This window comes from Natrix helvetica, assembly GCF_964273705.1.
Source record: "Natrix helvetica genome assembly, chromosome: Z".
Lineage (NCBI taxonomy): Eukaryota > Metazoa > Chordata > Lepidosauria > Squamata > Natricidae > Natrix > Natrix helvetica.
Window position 1 is genome coordinate 3,818,349 of NC_138554.1, and position 20,268 is coordinate 3,838,616.

At 46.8% G+C, this 20,268-nt stretch overlaps 1 protein-coding gene across 1 annotated transcript in view; it reads left to right on the plus strand.

Moving 5' to 3' along the window:
* Positions 1–17,556, plus strand: part of LOC309381710 (AP-1 complex subunit gamma-1-like) — a gene marked incomplete at its 3' end in the record, with an annotated part of 30,267 nt that extends 12,711 nt beyond the window's left edge. Inside the window, exons 8-18 of the mRNA XM_081932997.1 lie at positions 1,480–1,560; positions 3,769–3,867; positions 5,993–6,048; positions 8,248–8,361; positions 9,772–9,912; positions 10,024–10,078; positions 10,308–10,430; positions 14,611–14,700; positions 14,978–15,108; positions 16,536–16,640; positions 17,538–17,556. Coding sequence (XP_081789123.1) covers positions 1,480–1,560; positions 3,769–3,867; positions 5,993–6,048; positions 8,248–8,361; positions 9,772–9,912; positions 10,024–10,078; positions 10,308–10,430; positions 14,611–14,700; positions 14,978–15,108; positions 16,536–16,640; positions 17,538–17,556 — 1,014 coding nt within the window. The remainder of the gene's footprint in view (positions 1–1,479; positions 1,561–3,768; positions 3,868–5,992; positions 6,049–8,247; positions 8,362–9,771; positions 9,913–10,023; positions 10,079–10,307; positions 10,431–14,610; positions 14,701–14,977; positions 15,109–16,535; positions 16,641–17,537) is intronic.
* Between the last annotated feature and the right edge of the window lie 2,712 nt (positions 17,557–20,268).

Genomic DNA, 20,268 nt, shown 5'->3' on the forward strand with positions numbered 1-20,268 from the left:
CTGGTGGCGAAAATAAGTGAATATCATCCCCGGTCAGTAACTTCTCCCATCCAAGCCACAAAAACCTGCGGTCATACCTCTTTTGTTCTCTCTCTCTCTCTCTCTCTCTCTCTCTCTCTCTCTCTCTCCCTCCCTCCCTCCCTCCCTCCCTCCCTCCCTCCCTCCCTCCCTCCCTCCCTCCCTCCCTCCCTCCCTCCCTCTCTCTCTCTCTCTCTCTCTCTCTCTCTCTCTCTCTCTCTCTCTCTGTGTCTCTCTGTGTCTCTCTGTCTCGGTCTCTGTGTCTCTCTGTGTGTCTTTGTCTCTGTCTCTCTCTCCCTCTGTCTCTCTCTCTGTCTCTCTCTCTCTCTCTGTGTGTCTCTCTCTCTCTCTGTCTCTCTCTCTGTCTCTCTGTCTCTCTCTGTGTGTGTCTTTGTCTCTGTCTCTCTCTCCCTTTGTCTCTCTCTCTCTCTCTGCGTCTGTGTGTGTATGTCTCTCTCTCTGTATCTCTCTCTCTGTATCTCTCTGTATCTCCCTCTGTGTGTGTGTGTGTGTCTGTGTGCATTTATTTCTCTCTGTGTGTGTGTCTCTCTGTGCATCTCTCTCTCTGCGTCTCTGTGTATGTATCTCTCTCTGTATCGCTCTCTGTCTCTCCCTCTGTCTGTCTGTCTCTGTCTCTCTGTCTCTCTCTGTCTCTGTGTGTCTGTGTGCGTTTATTTCTCTCTCTGTGTGTGTGTCTCTCTCTCTGTATCTCTCTCTCTCTGTATCTTTCTCTCTCTCTGCGTCTCTCTGTGTGTATGTCTCTCTCTCTGTGTATCTCTCTCTCTGTATCTCTCTGTATCTCCCTCCCTCTCTCTCTCTCTCTCTGTCTCTCTGTATGTGTCTCTGTGCGTTTATTTCTCTGTGTGTGTTTGTGTGTCTCTCTCTGTATCTCTCTCTCTGCGTCTCTGTGTGTGTATGTATCTCTCTCTGTGTATCTCTCTCTCTGTCTCTCCCTCTGTCTGTCTGTCTGTCTCTCTCTCTCTGTCTCTCTCTATCTCTCTCTGTGTGCCTGTGTGTGTTTATTTCTCTCTGTGTGTGTGTCTCTCTCTCTCTCTCTGTATCTCTCTGTATCTCCCTCTGTCTGTCTGTCTCTGTGTGTGTGTGTCTCTCTCTCTGTATCTCCCTCTCTCTGTCTATCTGTCTGTCTCTCTGCCTCTCTCTGTGTGTCTGTGTGTGTTTATTTCTCTCTGTATCCTCTCTCTCTGTGTATCTCTCTCTCTGCGTCTGTGTGTGTATGTCTCTCTCTCTCTCTGTATCTCTCTCTCTGTGTGCGCGTTTATTTCTCTCTCTGTGTGTCTCTCTCTCTGTATCTCCCTCTGTCTCTCTCTGTGTGTCTGTGTGTGTTTATTTCTCTCTGTGTGTGTGTGTGTCACACTCTCTCTGTATCTCTCTCTCTCTCTCTGTTCTGCATCTCTCTCTGTGTGTGTCTGTCTGTCTCTGTCTCTGTCTCTGTCTCCAAAGGTCCAGCTCCTCCGGCTACTACGGATTTTAGGACGAGACAACACGGAAGCCAGCGATGCTATGAACGACTCCTTGGCGCAGGTCAGTGGGAAGAGGGGCGTTTGGGAAGGACAGGCTGGGTTGGAGAACTTGAAGGTCTTGTTCTGACAGAGGCTTCCCAAGAACAGGACGCAAACTCCTGGTCCCGACAAAAAAACCCTTTTATTCATTTCCTGTGAATTCCTCTCATTCACATCCAGCCAAGTCTTTCAAGGGAGGATTTACAGTCACAGACCTTCTCTGGCTTGGAGAGCTGAAAGGCCGAGATCTTCAAAACCTGGCAAGGAGTCTCGGAGAGTCATAAACCAATGAAGGGAACTAATGGCCTCCTGCAAGCTCCACTCCCCTGGCGCTCCTCTTTTATTTCCTCTGGGAGGGGCCGTTCATCGTCCACCTGTGGCCTTACTCCCAAGTCGACCCCTGTTCCTTAGCTGTTCCCTTTGTCTGGCAGCTCTGCGCATGAGCACACTGGGAACAGGCTCCAGCTGTTCTTCTGCCTCACTGATGTCTGACTCCGAAGGCAGCTGATAACTGTCGGACGGCTCTGACCCACTCTCTGCCTCTGACACAGAGCCCTCCTCCGAGCCTTCCCCAGACTCCAGGACTGGCCCAGGTTCCCCCCACAACCTCCTCACTGTCCGAATCAGCTGTCAGCTCTGCTGACGGGCCACAACAGGTTAACCCAGGACCACAGGATGGGACTGGGGAAGATATTCTGTTGATTAGTTTTCGTCGCGTTCCTGAAAGCTCCCAGGACATGGGAATTCTCTGAAGAATCTTTTCTATAATCCTGTGCTTCGGAAGAAATGCAAAGCGATAAATTTTTTTATTAAAAAAGGGAAAATGCCAAGGGGTAAAATTGTTATTAAAAAAAAAAGGAAAAATGCAAAGGGGTAAAGTTATTATTAAAAATGGAAAAATGTGGAATAATAAGAGCTAGACTCATCTAGTGAAGAAGGCATCAGAATAGAAAGCAGGAAACAAGAAAGTTGGCTGGGTGACCTTGAGCCAATCACCAGGAGACGATGAGTTCTAGTCCTGCCTTAGGCATGAAAGCTGGATGAGTGACTTTGAACCAATCCCTTTCCCTCAACCCAGCTCACCTCACAGGGTTGTTGTTGCGAGAAAATTACGTACGTGTCTTGGATATGTTTACCTCCCTGAGTTATTGCTAAACATTAATAAAGCCAGGATAGTTAGTTAGTTAGTTAGTTAGTTAGTTAGTTAGTTAGTTAATTAGGTAGGTAGGTAGGTAGGTAGGTAGGTAGGTAGAAGATAGATAGATAGATAGATAGATAGATAGATAGATAGATAAAGAAAGAAAGAAAGAAAGATAGATAGATAGATAGATAGATAGATAGATAGATAGATAGATGGAAGATATATAGATAGAAAGATAGATAGATGATAGATAGATAGAAGATAGATAGATGATAGATAGATAGATAGAAGATAGATAGATAGATAGATAGATAGATAGATGATAGATAGATAGATAGATAGATAGATAGATAGATAGATAGATAGATAGAAGATAGATAGATAGATGGAAGATAGAAAATAGATAAATAGATAGATAGATAGATAGATAGATAGATAGATAGATAGATAGATAGATAGATAGATAGATAGATAGATGATAGATAGATAGATAGATAGATAGAGAAAGGAAGAAAGAAAGATAGATAGATAGATAGATAGATAGATAGATAGATAGATAGATAGATAGATGGAAGATAGATAGATGATAGATAGATAGATAGATAGATAGATAGATAGATAGATAGATAGATGATAGAAGATAGATAGATAGATAGATGATAGATAGATAGAAGATAGATGATAGATAGATAGATAGATAGATAGATAGATAGATAGATAGATAGATAGACAGACAGACAGACAGACAGACAGACAGACAGACAGACAGACAGACAGACAGACAGACAGACAGACAGATAACCGGTAAATAGATATAGGTATTTACCTATTGATATTATTAAAATAATAGATATTATTAAAAATAATAATATATATATATCAAATAAAAATGCAAAGAATTTTAATTATTTTAAAAAAGGAAAAATGCTAAGTGATAAAAGATTTTTTTTAAAAAAAATGCAAAGTGTTAAAATTATTCTTTGACAAAAGTAAAACTGCAAAGCAATACAATGATTATTTTTTAAGAAAAGGAAGAACACAGAAGAAAGAGTTTGGAGGGTGTGATGCTTCCTGTCTTCCTTCACCCAGGTGGCAACCAACACCGAAACCACACGCAACGTGGGCAATGCCATCTTGTATGAAACGGTGCTGACGATCATGGGGATACAGTCGACCAGTGGATTGCGGGTACTGTAAAACTGAACAATGTGCACCAATGCACATCTTAGTGTTTGATTCAAACCAACGCTTCTCTCTTTAGCTTAGCTGGCTCAAACGCAAATCAAGGTTTGTGAGCCTTGCCCTGTGCTGTAAGGATTGTAAGCTTTTCTAACACCCAGTTCCCTCAGATTTTAGCATCTTCTTCGTAAAATCATGAGTCGGGGAGTTCCACAAACTATCCTTGACTCAATCTGTCAGAGTGTGCACAGTGTAGATGATAGATAGATATAGATAGATAGATGATAGATAGATAGATAGATAGATAGATAGATAGATAGATAGATAGATAGATAGATAGATGATAGATAGATGATAGATAGATAGATAGATAGATGATAGATAGATAGATAGATAGATAGATAGATAGATAGATAGATAGATAGATAGATAGATAGATAGATAGATGATAGATAGGGAAAGAAAAAGAGAGAGAGAGACAAATAGAGATAGATAGATAGAGAGAGAGAGATAAATAGATAGATAGATGATAGATAGATGATAGATAGATAAATAGATAGATAGATAGATAGATAGATAGATAGATAGATAGATAGATAGATAGATAGATAGATGATGATAGATGATAAATAGGGAAAGAAAAAGAGAGAGAGAGAGAGAAATAGAGATAGATAGATAGATAGATAGATAGATAGAGAGAGAGAGATAAATAGATAGATAGATAGATAGATAGATAGATAGATAGATAGATAGATAGATGATAGATAGATAGATAGATAGATGATAGATGGATGGATGGATAGATAGATAGATAGATAGATAGATAGATAGATAGATAGATAGATAGAGTCCCTTTCGGGAGAGGGGGCGGTATATAAGTGCTAATAAATGAAATGAAATGAAAATGAAAAGATAGATAGAGAGAGATAGACAGAGACAGAGACACAGAGAGAGAGTGAGAGAGAGAGAGATAAAGAGAGAGAGAGAGAGGGAGTGATAGATAGATAGATAGATAGATAGATAGATAGATAGATGATAGATAGATAGATAGATAGATGATAGATGGATGGATGGATAGATAGATAGATAGATAGATAGATAGATAGATAGATAGATAGATGATAGATAGGGAAAGAAAAAGAGAGAGAGAGAAATAGAGATAGATAGATAGAGAGAGAGATAAAGAGAGAGAGTGAGAGAGTGAGAGAGAGAGACAGAGACACAGAGAGAGAGAGTGTGAGAGAGAGAGATAAAGAGAGAGTGATAGATAGATAGATAGATAGATAGATAGATAGATAGATAGATAGATAGATAGATAGATAGATAGATAGATATATACCATATTTTTCAGACTATAAGATCTACTTTTTTGTCTCCCAAAGGGGGGTAAAAATGTCTGTGCATCTTATATACACCGAATATTGCCAAAGCCCCGCCCACCTGCCGGCCATTTTTTGGCCTCCGCTTGCCCCATTTTCGGGCCTATTTTTGGCCTTTTTCAGGGCTTTTTTTCCATCTGTTTTCTAGATTTTTTAAAAGTCTGTTTTCAAAGGGTTTTTTGGCCCATTTTCAAGGGGTTTTTTGGCCCATTTTCAAGGTTTTTTTAGCCCGTTTTTAAGGCTTTGGGGGCCCATTGTTTTTTGAATAAATGGGCCAAAAAAGCCTAAAAAATGGACCCAGAAAAGCCTAAAAAAATGGGCTGAGAAATGCCCCCCAAATGGGCTGATAAAAGCCTCAAAATGGGTAGAAAAGGGGCTGGAAAAGGGCAGAAAAAAGTCCTTCCCCAAAGGCCCGAAAATGGGGTGCGTGGAGGCCAAAAATGTTTTTGTTGTTGTTTTCCTCTTCTAAATTTAGGTGCGTCTTATAATCTGAAAAATACGGTACATACTCATACTAGGCAAAACAGAAGAAGTCGCCCTCACATGGCCTCTTTTATATAGACAGCTTCTTAAAGTGACAGTAACCCTTCAGACTCATTCTCATTTCATCATCTCAGTTTACAGCCTTACAGCAGCTGGTCAGCTATTAAATCATCATTACCTTTACACAACCTGCTTTCCTAATCCCTCCTTTACATCAGATTCATTTTAAGAATTAAATATATTTCTTGATTATATATTTTTTCCATGCATAGGTTCTGGCGATAAATATCCTTGGGCGTTTTCTCCTTAACAAAGATAGGAATATCAGGTAAAAAAGAAAAGAACATCTAAATTTAAATCCAGATGGGATAAAACTATTCAGGTTGGGGGGATTAAAAGCTCTCCTCCTTATCTGAATGGAATCTTGGAGAGAGATAGGAAGAAAGCACCCTATTGGGTGGTTCTTCGAATTTGGAATTTCATTGAAAGTGAATGAATATTTCCCTAGCAAAAAAAAGAGAAAAGAAAAGAAAGAAGGAAGGAAGGAAAGAAAGAAGGAACAATGAATTTTTGAAAGAATTTAGGAAGGGACAGGAGGGATGGAAACAAGAAAGGAAAGAAGGAGGGAGGGATGAGGAATGGAAGGAAACAAGGGGATTAGGAGGAAAGGGAGGGAATGAATAAGGGAGGAAGCAGGAAAGGAAGGAAATAAGGGAGTTAGGAAGGAAGGAGAGGGAGGAAGGAAGGAAGAAGAAAGGAGGAAAAGAAAGGAGGGAGGAAGAAAGAAAACAAGGAAAGAAGGAAGGAATTTAGGAAGGAAGGAAGGGAAGGAGGGAGGGAGGAAGGAGGAAACAAGAAAGGAAGGAAGGAGGGAGGGAGGAAGAGAGGGAAGGAAACAAGGGAATTAGGAAGAAAGACAGGGAATAAATAAGGAAGGAAGGAGGGAAGTAAATAAGGGAGGGAGGAAGGAAAGGGAGGAAGGGACAAGGAAGGAAATAAACAATTTAGGAAGGAAGGAAGGAAGGAAGGATGGGGGAGGGAAGGAGGGAGGGAGGAAAAAGGAAGGAAACAAGGAATTTAGGAAGGAAGGATGGGGGAGGGAGGGAGGGAGGGAGGGAGGAAGAGAGGGAAGGAAGGAAACAAGGGAATTAGGAAGAAAGGAGGGTGGAATAAATAAGGAAGGAAATAAGGGAGTTAGGAAGGAATGAGGGAGGAGGAAAGAAGAAAACAAGAAGGAAGGGAGGAAGGAAGAGAGGGAAGGAAGGAAAGAAGGAAAAAAAGAATGGAATGAATAAGGAAGAATGAGGGAAGGAAAGAAGGGAGTTAGGAAGGAAGTTGTTAGATTGGGAAATGGGTAAGCACACACAGGAGTAACAACAGCTCTTTATTGAGTACAACAAGTGAGAACAATCCAGGGAAGATTGAGTCTGACAGCAGCCCTTTTATAGGGAGCGGTCAGACCCTTCGACCAATAGGATTAAACCTCTGTTCCCGCCAGAATAGAGGACCTTGGTGGAAACCACTGTAGTTAGAGCAAGTATCTAACAGAAGGAGAGGGGGAAAGAAAGGAAGGAATGAGAAATGAAGAAAACAAGGAAGGGGGAAGTAGAGAGGGAGGGAGTGAAGGAAGGACGATTAGACAAAAGAGGAAAAAACACAATTTACTCAGCACTTTAGATCCTTGAGTTAACAAAAGAGAATTCCTACGTTACGGGAACCCAAACAAAATTAAACATTGTTAAAATTAAACATTGTTTAAACCGAGGTTAGAAGAAGATGTTGGAGAGCCATTTGTCTGAAACGGTATAGGGTTTCCGGCCTAGGCAGGGGGTTGGACTAGAAGACCTCCAAGGTCCCTTCCAACTCTGCTATTGTATTGTATTATGGCGGTCTGTCAAGGTTGTTGTAGCTATGGATTCCCGTAGTAGTTGAAGGGAGCGATCTATCAGTCTTCCTCAAACTTAGCAACTTTAAGATACTGTGTGGACTTTAACTCCCAGAATCCTCCAGCCAGTGATGCTGGCTGGGGAATTCTGGGAGTTGAAGTCTACAAGTCTTAAAAACTGCCAGGTTGAAAAACATTGGATCGCATGGTTGCTCCCAGCCAGGATATTCAGCCAATTGTCATTGGCTTTTGAAAGGGTGGGTGGGACTATCTGAAGCCCCACCCCCTTTTACATGTGGACAGTACAGGTTACCCTCGATTTACAACGACAATCAGCACCCCGGGTTTCCATCACGTACTGTAAGCCAGGCAGTTAAGTGATCAAAGAGCTTCATGCCATCGTTGTTAAGTGAGTCACCCAGTCATTAAGCACATCTGGCTTCCGCGGTTGACTTGGCTTGCTTAAAAAGCGGTGGTTATTAAGCAAATAGGGGTGCCGTTAAGCAAACACCACGGTCGTTAAGCAAATTCCGTTTTAGCTCAATGGGCATTTTGCACCCAGAATTCCACCAGGGGCCAGCAGAGGAAACGAGATTCAATTCCGCTTGATTCGATTAACGTTGTAATCGACGGGATATTTAGATACGTGGCCCTCACGTCGCTCCAGAAATTGTTGCAAACGGAAAACAACGCTGTCCAGAGACACCGAACCACCGTCCTCGGCTGTCTGACGGATCCCGACTCGACGGTGAAGAGGTGAGCTGAAGGCCCTGCTCTGACTTCGGTTTCTTGAGACAGTAAAAAGCGCACACTTTTCCCACAAAACCCCTCTTTTTATTTCAACGGCTGCGAACTATGTTCATTCACAGCCCTTAGTGAGTCACAAATAGTTTGTAAAGAGTCCGATAGAAGTCTGCCAAAGTCCTTCGGGGTAAGGCTGATAAGCACCCACCTTTATCGTCCTTGAAACGCTGCCAAAGGCCTGATTGGCAATTAGCTGGCAAGGCCACACGGAGCAAAGAGTCAAAACGGAGCTCCAGAATTTAAAGCGCGGTTCAGAACGCAGCCGCGCGGGCTGTGATGGGGAGTACGAGGTACTCCCACGTAACACCTCTCCTGCGCGAGCTGCACTGGCTACCTGTGGTTTTTCGGGTGCGTTTCAAGGTGCTGATTACCATCTTTAAAGCGCTCCATGGCACGGGACCTAGTTACTTGCGGGATCGCATCCTCCCACATACATCCCTGCGGCCAATTCGCTCACACAGGGAGGGACTTCTCCTGGTGCCGTCCACTAGGCAATGCCAACGGGCGACACCAAGGAGTAGGGCCTTCTCTGTGATGGGCCCAACCCTCTGGAATGACCTCCCCCCCGACATTAGAACCACTTCTGACCTCCGCTCCTTCCGGCAAAAATTGAAGACTCACCTGTTCCGATTAGCAGGCCTGGCATAATTACAACTGTCCCTCCTGGCAAATGTATTATTATCTGGTTATTTTAGGGTTTTTTAATCTGTTGTGTCTGTTTTAGGGATTTTAAAAAATTTATATTTATTCAGCTTTGTACAGTTCTTTTAATTGCATTTTAACCTCCTCCAAACTGTACATATTTAATTTTTTATTGTATTTTTGTGATATTCTCTATGGACTGTACACCGCCCCGAGTCCCTTCTGGGAGAGGGGGCGGTCTAGAAGCACAAATAAATTGAAATTGAAATTGAAAACCGACCAGAATGAACGAAGTTGCTTCCTGCAAAGGCTCCTCCTTTATGTCTTATGGGAGGAGCCAATCATCTCCAAGCCTTACACCCGAGTCGTCCCTTTTGGCTTAACTGTTCTTGCCTTCGGACAGTTCTGTGCATGCGCGGACTGGGAACAGTCTCCAGCTGTTCCTCTGCCTCGCTGATGTCTGACTCTGGAGGCTTCGGAGGCAGCACATAATTCCCAGATGGCCCCGGCCTCCTCTCTGCCTCCGACGCAGAGCCCTCGTCCGAGCCTTCCCCAGACTCCAGGACTGGCCCATGTTCCTCCCCAACCTCCTCACTCTCCGACTCTACTGCCAGCTCTGCAGGCTTCCAGCGGACACAACAGGCCCAAAGATGGGAGAAAGCTCTAATTTTGATAAATAGAAAACCACATTTCTGATTTATTTATCTTTTTGCTCCCTAGGAGAGCCCTCCAGCTGAGCTTATCCCTGATCAACCACGCTAACATTCGCACTACCACGAAGGAATTGCTGGCCTTCATGGAAAGCAGCGCGCCCGATCTGAAGTCAGAGTGCGCTTCCGGATTGTTCCTGGCTGCCGAGAAGTGAGTCATTCCACCATGGCCCTGCAAGAGGGCGATAGAGAGCAGGACGAACCTATCCAGCTCTGCAGGAATCTTACCAGCTCTCTTCTACCTTTTGACTCCCTTCCATAGCTTTGCGCCCAACAAACGGTGGCACATCGATACCATCCTCCAGATTCTGGTCATGGTGAGAACAAGGATTGGTGCTAGGATCCACTAGGTGGCAGCGGAGAGACGCAGATAATCTCCTGCTGCCCTCTAGAGGTTGCATTTGGTAGTGCAGGCAGGGAAGATTTTCTTATTCGATCTTCCTTTCGCGCCTCTTGGGCGGGGAGGAGAGTGATTAAAGTCAGAGTAAACAAAGAGGATCTTCTGCATGGAGGACAAATGTCACCTACTCCGTTTCTCCTTGGCAGGCGGGCGCCTACATCCGGGATGACGCCGTCCCCAACCTCATCCACCTGATTGGAGGGGCCAAGGAGCTTCATAGTTACGCCGTTCATCAGCTGTACGCCGCAGTGAGCCAAGATATCTCCCAGGTAGGTGACGGTTTCAGCATTTGCATGATATCCTGAGGCCTAAACGAATCCGGCAGCAAAGATTTATCCCCCCAAAATTATGGCTTTGGTTAGTCCTCGATTTATGACCACAACTACAGTTAGTCCTCAGCTTACGACCACACTTACAAAAAGGGGTGGGATTGAAAAATTTGAGCGACCGATTTTATGCCCGGTTGTTGGGTGGGCGTGGCCATGGAGGGCATGGACTACTTAGCCTCCTGCCCCACGGTGGGGGGTGGGGTGGTTTCCACCAGCGGTGGGTTCCGGCTGATGCTACTGCCGGTTTGCTCAGAGACATGCTGTGCATGCTTTGCACACATGCACGCTTCATGCGCACAACTTGCACATGCACAGTACTAGACTAAAAAACAAGATGGCGGCTCCAAGAACCTACTCGGGGGCATGGCAGGCCAAGTTGCTACCTACTCTACTGAACTGGTCTGAATCAGTACGAACCCACCTCTGGTTTTCGCCCTCCCGAGGCTCCGGAGGCTTTCCTCGAGCCTCCGGGAGCGCAAAAACGGCCTCCCTTGTGCTCCGGAAGCCCTCCCAGAGTCTCCGCATGGGCCCTGCACTTACCCGGCATGATGAATGGAGACTCCTGGAAGGGGAGGGGCAGGGTGGGTGGGTCCAGTCCTTCCAACTACCGGTTCAGCGAACCACATGCAAAATTAGCAACCGGTTCATCCGAACCGGTCCGAATCGACTGAATCCCACCGCTGCTTACGACCAAATTGGTTAAGTGACTTTTGCCCCATTTGACGCCTTTTCTCCCCACAGTTGTCAAGGGAATCACTGCAGCCGTTCAGTGAGTCGCACGGCTGTTAAGTGAACCTGGACTTTGCTAGTTGGAAGTTCTCAAAAAGGGATCGTGTGACCCCGGGACCCTTGCGACCCATTTTGATCACCTGACTTTGGTGTTCATGGTCGTTTAAGTGTGAAAATCCGATATAAGTCGCTTTTCTCGTCCTCTTGAACGGTCACTCAACGGGCCGTTGTAAGTCGAGGACTACCTGCATTTAAGACAAGTTCCTCTCAGCTCAGGCTTGGTTGGATAGGAGACCAGTATGAGATCCGAGAGGTCTGAGGTGGGCGTGGGAAATCGAAAGAACATTCTGGAAGACACTGCGAGCGTCTTAAATACGAGCCAGTTGCCAAGCGTCCGAATTTTGATCACATTGCCATGGATATGCTGCAGTGTAACTGTGAAAAATGATCAAAAGCAGGGATGGGATTCAGCCGATTTTTACCGGTTCGGGTGAACTGGATGCTAATTTTGCATCCGATTCTCCGAACTGGTTGTTGTAAGTACCGGCTGGCCACACCCATCTTGCTCTGCACCTCCCGGGAGTCTCCACGCGGCCTGTTCATCAGGCCATTACCTGGGAGGCTGAAAAACAGGCTTAGCGGAATTTCCAAAGGTTCCAGAAGTCTGGAAACGGGCCCATTTCTGGCTTCCGAAAGGCCTCCGGAGCCCAGGAGAGATCGTTTTCGCCCTCCCGGAGGCTCGCTGAAAGCCTCCAGAGCATGGGGAGGGAGAAAACACCCCCCTGCTGCGAGGAGGCCACGCCCAGCCAGCAACCGGACAGAGAACCGGTTGCAAAAAATTTTCCAACCCATCCCTGGTCCGAAGTCGCCGTTTTCAGTGCTGTTATAACTTCAAACAGTCACTAAACAAACGGCCGTAAATCGAGGGCTACCTACAATATCAATATTTCACTTAGGATCATGGTCATTGACCTCTTCACCGCTCTAGTTTTCAGTAACGGTACAATCCATCCAGGACAGGTGATCGAAGCGGTGAATCTGGGGCACCTCCTGGTGCCTGGAGGCCGTACGGGTCTGGATGGGAAGTAACAGACTCAAGCTCAACCCCTCCAAGACGGAGTGGCTGTGGTTACCGGCGCCCCGGTTCAACCAGTGGGTTCCATCACTGGCAATCAGGGGCGAACAGGTTCGTCTGATGTGCCAATTGCATCCCCTATTGGACCAGAACGCCCTTCACACAGTTACCCATGCGCTAGTGACATCCCGACTGGACTATTGTAATGCTCTCTACTTGGGGCTTCCCTTGAGATGCACCCGAAGGCTGCAGTTGGTCCAGAATGCAGCCGCGCGGGCAATTATGGGAGGTACTAGGTACTCTCGTGTAACACCTCTCCTGCGCGGGCTGCACTGGCTGCCTGTGGCTTTTCAGGTGAGTTTCAAGGTGTTGACTATCATCTTTAAAGCGCTCCATGGCACAGGACCTAGGTATTTGCGGGATCGCATCCTGCCCCATACATCCCTGCGGCCGATTCGCTCTCACAGGGAGGGACTCCTCCGGGTGCCGTCCACTAGGCAGTGCCAGCGGGCGACGCCCAGGAGTAGGGCCTTCTCTGTGATGGGCCCGACCCTCTGGAATGACCTCCCCCCCGATATTAGAATAACCACCGATCTCCGCTCCTTCCGCAAGAAACTTAAGACCCACCTGTTCAACTTAGCTGGCCTGGCCTAACCGTAGTTTTAATCCTTCTAGCCTGCATTTTAAATTTTTAGGGGTAGGTTTTTAGGTTGTTTTTAATTTTTATCATACTGTACAGCCTAGTATTTAATTTGATTTTAGGGGTATCTAAGAGTATTTAATTTTGTATACTGTTTTTTATTGTGTTGTCTGTACACCGCCCCGAGTCCCTTCGGGGAGAGGGGGCGGTCTATAAATTAAATAAATAAATAAATAAATAAATAGATAAATAAATAAATAAATAAATAAATAAATAAATTGTGTGCTTCCGGCTGCCATTTTGGCTTATTTGACCTCAGGTGTCCCTGCTGCAGGATTAAAAGTTCTCGGGACATCAATATTTTAGGAAGGGCTTTGTAAAGCTCCAGATTTAATTGCTTGCAAAGATGCAGACGCAGAGAACGGCTCCCTTCTGGCTTTGCTTACATGTGGCACATTTCGGAATCCGTAAAAGAATATTCGGCATTTTCTCCAGCCTTAAAAATTACGTTGAGCAGAGGGAAATTGCATTAAGCAGAGGGAACCAAGTTGCAACCACAACAGACCTTGCTCGGAGTAGATCCCGCCGGAATAGATCGCGGTGGGGATCATTTCAGAACAGAAAGAAGGGGGATTAGCACATCCCTGATCTCTCCTGGGGCCCAAGATTGAAGTCAGCCTAAGAAGAACAATATATCGCGTCGCAAACGGAAAAACACATTTTATCCCACTGAAAGCTGCAAAGCGGAGGCTGCAGTTCCACCCGTTGACCACACGGTGGTGCTTCGGCCTGAGAGAAAGTGGGTTATGGCGCCCTCTAGTGATCAGAGGAGAGAAAACTCAACATTTTCAGCCCAAGATCATCTTTTAATGACTCCATAATCCCTTGCGGGCAACTGAATGAAGATGAATGTTTTACTGGCCGTTTGCCCTTCCTGTTGCCAATGTGGAGTTTTGTTCAGCAGATATATATTCATTGTATCCAGAGAGAAAGAGAGATATTTCTCTACCTAAGATCGAATTCATAGCCTCTTGATTGTAATTATTTATTATTAAATTTGTTAAATTTAAGGTGAGAATTCTACCTCTAGGCTATCGCACCACTTAATTTTTGGCCCAGGATGAAAAGTAAATATTATACTGATAGTCCCGGACTTATGAGTGACCGTTTAACGATTGTTTAACGTTAACAAGTATCCCCAGGATACTTAAACCCTGCTTCCATAACGACCGCCGTGGTCGCTGAAGGACCTTAGCAGTTCACTTAACAACCACAAGAGTCACTTAATGACAGGTCATCAAATTGGAAATGTCGTGTGGGTGACCCATTTTATGGCTGTCTTAACTTACAACCATCACTAGCCGGTTCCAACGTGGGAACACATTCCAATTTTATGACCTTTCCACCACTGTCATTAAGTAAACCACTCGGTCATTAAGTGAATCCAGACTCTGCTTGCTGGAAGCTGGCTGAAAAAAAATACCACGTCAACCACGGGACATGGCTGCCAATGCATGCCATGGTTGCGATCACGTGACGGCAGGGATACTGCCCCGGTCGTAAGTGCAAGGACGGGTTCGTGACAAGTCTCTTTTTTTTTGAGCCAAATGAACGGTCGTAAATCGGGGACCACCTGGATATGGCGTAATAGCACTTTGTTTTGTGTCCCATCGCAGCAACCCTTGGTCCAAGTGGCCACCTGGTGCCTTGGCGAATATGGACACTTCCTTCTTGACGGGAATTGCGATGAGGTGGAGCCACAGCAGGTGAGATCTCCCGAAATCCCCGCGTCGGCGAAGTTCTGTTCCGCGTGTGGTATTTATATCGCGCCTGTTGCGTGTAGCTTTTTAGATGTACAGTGCGTTGGTGTTGATGGCTGGCTATTACGTCGTTGGCTGTTGTTTCCTTGTGTTGCCAAGTACTTGCTAAACTGAGTTTCCCAGGCTCCAATCGTTTCCCTGGCTGTTTTTGTGCCTGCTCGGCCAACAATCTTAGTAGCTGTTGATCCTCATTGCGCCGTGTTCTCATTTTTTATCTTCTCAGGTGGACGCCGAGGACATGATGAGCTTGCTGGAACATGTCCTCCAGTCACATCTGTCCCTGCCCTCCACCCGGGCCTACGCCCTCACCGCCCTCATGAAGCTCGGGACGCGCCTCCAGAACGCCGACATTAAGTGAGTGCGGGGGAAAAAATAATCCTATCATTGATTCAGGATAAGCAGAATTGCTCCCCAGTTGTTGCATCGTGCGATCAAACCCAGCGTGCAGTTTTGTGGGTTCCTTATTGTGTGGTCATGTGATGACTCACTTAATGGAATCTGCTTATTATAGTTGTGGCGGTCATAAAATGGGTCATTTACATGACTGAGCTGATTTTTATGGCCTTTTTGTGACTGTGCTTAAGCCTGTTGTTCAAAATTCAATATTTTCATCCTGGGCCAGAAAATGTGAGTTTTCTCTCCTCTGACACTAGAGGGCGCCAAAGCACCCTTTCTCTCATGTGAGAGCGCCCTCATGTGGGCAGCTGCCAGAACTGCAGATTCACCTTCCCATCTGTCAGTGGGATAAAACCTTTTACTGTATCCTTGTCCACCTTTTCTGGCTCAGAATGGGGAACCCCTAACTCCCATAATCCCCAGATGGCAGGGGATTATGGGAATCAAAGCCAAAAGTTGTGCCGCTTGCCGAGAACTGCATTGTGAATTGAAAATTGGGACTGGTTAAAAACCACCTTTTGAAGCGGGATTAAAGTTGTAATAGAGTCTTGTTCTTGCAGGAAATTAGCCTTTTCCCGGGCAAATAACAGGCCCTGATAGATAAAGGCAGTCCTTGACTTACGACCGGCAGCAGATTCGGACAGTGAGGAGGTGGGGGGGGGGGAACCCGGGCCATTCCTGGAGTCTGGGGAAGGCTTGGAGGAGGGCTCTGCGTCGGAGGCAGAGAGGGGGCCAGGGCCGTCCGACAGTTATCAGCTGCCTTCGGAGTCGGACATCAGTGAGGCAGAAGAACAGCTGGAGCCTGTTCCCAGTGTGCGCATGCACAGAGTGGCCAGACGAAGGGAACAGCTAAGGAACAGGGGTCGACTTGGGAGAGAAGCCACAGGTGGACGATGAATGGCCCCTCCCATAGGAAATAAAGAGGGAGCGCCAGGGGAGTGGAGTTTGCAGGAGACACTTAGTTCATTCCTGCATTCTTGCCAAGCGTTTGCGGCGTTTGAAAGCCGAGGACTCGGCTTCATGCTGCTAAGGAAGCCTAAGGTCACATGACCATACTTCAGGAGCTTGGCAACTGACTCTCCTTTACGACGGTCGCGATGTGCTGCGGTCCCATGACTGCAGTTTATCCCCTTCCCAGGGGAGCAGGCAGTGAGTTAAGCTAGTTTCGCTTAACACCCACGATACCCATGGTGGACAAAATTGATCACATGCTCACTCACTTAGCGACCAAAATACCGGTTTCAATTGTGGTCGTAAGTCGAGGACTACCTGCAAGCTGCCGAGAAGTAGGGTTTTAGGGGCCGACGTATCAAAAGGAATAGAGATGAGATAGTAACTTCCTTTTCTCTCATTTTTCCCCCCCTCTCCTCTTCCTTAATTCAAAGCCGGATTCGGAGTTTGGTTTCTATTTATTGTAGCTGCCACGATGTGGAATTACAACAGAGAGCAGTGGAATACAACACCCTTTTCCGAAAATACGATCACCTCAGGTACTTGTTAGCTCATCTAGCCTCGCAAAAGCCCAGCGTTCTGCATCCAATGATTCTTAGTGCAGAGTCAAACAAATCTCTTAAGTTACTAGTCCTTATTGTTGGCGGGGTTGGGTGGAAACCTAGGTGCATGCGTAAAAAGGAAAGGAAGCCTTTCATAGTTCTCAAGAACCCCTTCTAGCTCATTTCTTCCTGATCCCTTTACCCTTTTTTACAATAATAATAATAATAATAATAATAATAATAATAATAATAATAATAATAATAATAATAATAATAATAATAATAAATATTTATTTCTTAGCCGCACCCTCTCCCGAAGGACTCGGGGCGGCGTACAATGAAACATATGAAATAAATATGGACAAAACAAACATATAACAGAGACATATACCGAGACATACACAAGGAGGAGGTCGGCTGATAAATAAAACAATTAAAATACAATATTTAAAAACCCCTAGATAATTAAATATAATTAAAATACCCAGTAAAAGCCCGTCAGGAGCGATATGGTTAGATCAAAGTAATAGTACAATAGTAGAGTTGGAAGGGACCTTGGAGGTCTTCTAGTCCAACCCCCTGCCTAGGCAGGAAACCCTATACCGTTTCAGACAAATAACTATCCAACATCTTCTTAAAGACTTCCAGTGTTGGGGCATTCACAACTTCTGGAGGCAAGCTGTTCCACTGATTAATTTTTGTCCTGAAATCCCTGCCGAATCAAAGCAGCAGGCACACTGAGGACGAGAAACTTGATCGGCCCAACTCCCTCTAATCCTTGGCGTACCTCCCAATCTCAACCAGTGGGCCAAGCAAAAGAGTCTGCTAGATTGCAATTTGTAATATGGTCGATAATAGCCGATAATCCGGCGTTGCCCGGGTATTTATTTATAGGGAAAAAATGTCCGGATGAAACGTCATTTCTAATGTTGAATTTCCCCTCTGACCAGAGGGAGCTCCCTTGTAGAGTACTGTGAAGCCGTTACCATGGCAACTCCACTGCGCTGTACAGTAGAAGCCATTTTACGGCAGTACGGTAGAAGCCATTTGAAGGCACAACAATTCTATTCAATTCAATTTCAATTTATTTGTGCTTCTAGACCGCCCCCTCTCCCAGAAGGGACTCGGGGCGGTGTACAGTCCATAGAGAATATCACAAAAATACAATAAAAAATTAAATATGTACAGTTTGGAGGAGGTTAAAATGCAATTAAAAGAACTGTACAAAGCTAAATAAATATAATTTTTTTTAAAAAAATCCCTAAAACAGACACACAAGATTAAAAAACCCTAAAATAACCAGATAATAATACATTTGCCAGGAGGGACAGTTGTAATTATGCCAGGCCTGCTAATCGGAACAGGTGAGTCTTCAATTTTTGCCGGAAGGAGCGGAGGTCAGAAGTGGTTCTAATGTCGGGGGGGAGGTCATTCCAGAGGGTTGGGCCCATCACAGAGAAGGCCCTACTCCTTGGTGTCGCCCGTTGGCATTGCCTAGTGGACGGCACCAGGAGAAGTCCCTCCCTGTGTGAGCGAATTGGCCGCAGGGATGTATGTGGGAGGATGCGATCCCGCAAGTAACTAGGTCCCGTGCCATGGAGCGCTTTAAAGATGGTAATCAGCACCTTGAAACGCACCCGAAAAACCACAGGTAGCCAGTGCAGCTCGCGCAGGAGAGGTGTTACGTGGGAGTACCTCGTACTCCCCATCACAGCCCGCGCGGCTGCGTTCTGAACCAACTGCAGTCTCCGGGCGCGTCCCAAGGGCAGCCCCATGTAGAGAGCGTTGCAGTAATCCAGGCGGGACGTCACCAGCGCATGAGTGACCGTGCGTAGGGCATACCGGTCCAGTAGGGGGCGCAATTGGCGCACCAGGCGAACCTGGTGGAACGCCCCCCTCGCCACGGCTGCCACATGGTCATCCATTGACAGCCGGGCATCAAGGAGGACGCCCAAATTGCGCGCCCGTTCCACAGGGGGCAATTGTTCGCCCCCTATGGCCAGCGATGGAATCAGCTGGCTGAACCGAGGTGCCGGTAGCCACAGCCACTCGGTCTTGGAGGGGTTGAGTTTAAGTCTGTTGTCCCCCATCCAGACCCCGACGGCTTCCAAGCACCGGGACATCACTTCAACAGCCTCGTTGGGGTGGTTTGGGGTTGAAATATACAGCTGAGTATCATCAGCGTAGAGGTGATACTCAACCCCAAAACCACGGATGATCTCACCCAGCGGCTTCACATATGTGTTGAACAGGAGAGGCGAGAGGACCGACCCCTGTGGCACTCCACAAGTGAGTGGCCTCGGGGTCGACCTCTGTCCCCCTGTCAACACACATTGCCTCCGGTCGGAGAGGTAGGAGCCGAACCACCGCAAAACGGTACCTCCGACTCCTATCCCCTCCAACCGGCGCAATAGGATACCATGGTCGATGGTATCAAAAGCCGCCGAGAGGTCTAATAGGACCAGGATAGAGGAACAACCTCTATCTCTGGCCCTCCAGAGATCATCGACCAACGCGACCAAGGCTGTCTCTGTGCTGTGCCCGGGTCGGAAGCCGGACTGGCGTGAGTCTAGATACTCGGATTCGTCAAGGTGTTGTGGGAACTGCTGCGCCACCACATTCTCGACAACCTTCGCTAAAAACGGAAGGTTGGAGACTGGACGATAGTTAGCTAGCTCCATTGGGTCGAGTGCAGGCCTCTTAAGTAAGGGTCTCACCACCGCCTCCTTCAAGGCGGCTGGTAAGGATCCCTCACCCAATGAGGCATTCACCAGGCCCAGAAGCCAGCCTCGGGTCACCTCCCAAGATGCCAGTACTAACCAGGAGGGACACGGGTCCATTAAACATGTGGTGGGTCACAGCCGTCCACGCAACCTATCCAAATCCTCGGGGGCAACAGAATCAAACTCCTCCCAGGATGGTCTCACAAGACTCGCTGTTGGCGGCCCGTCCGGTCCACTGAGGGGGGCCCATCCGCTCCGGATCTGAGCGACTTTATCCTGCAGATATTCCCCAAACTCCTCTGCTCTGCCCTGCAAGGGTGCCCCTTGCGTCCTCTGTGACAAGAGGGAGCGGGTCACCCTAAACAGGGCAGCAGGGCGGTTATCCGCGGACGCAATAAGAGCAGCGCAATATCTACGTTTGGCCGCCCTTAATGCCACAAGGTAGGTCCGTAAATAGGCTCTTACCTGTGTTCGATCAGATTCGGAGCGTGAGGACCTCCACCTGCTCTCTAGACGTCTCCTATGGCGCTTCATCACCCTCAGCTCCTCGGTATACCAAGGAGCCCGGGTGGGTCGCTGCCGCAGGAGAGGTCGCAAAGGCGCAACCCGGTCCAAGGCCCCAGCCGCCGCCCTATTCCAGGCGGCCGCTAGGTCCTCCGACCGAGCGCGGGTCAGGGCTACAGGTAATGGCCCAAGCTCCATCTGGAACCTATCCGGCTCCATCAGGTGCTTGGGGCGGTACCAGCTTGGACCATCTGGTCCCGCCTCCTCACGGTGGGGGGTAGCGCCAGGGAAGTCCAGCCGGAGACATGAGTGATCCGACCATGACAGGGGTGTAACAACAAAGTCCCCTATACCCAGATCACTCGTCCACTGCTCAGATACAAAAACAAGGTCCAATG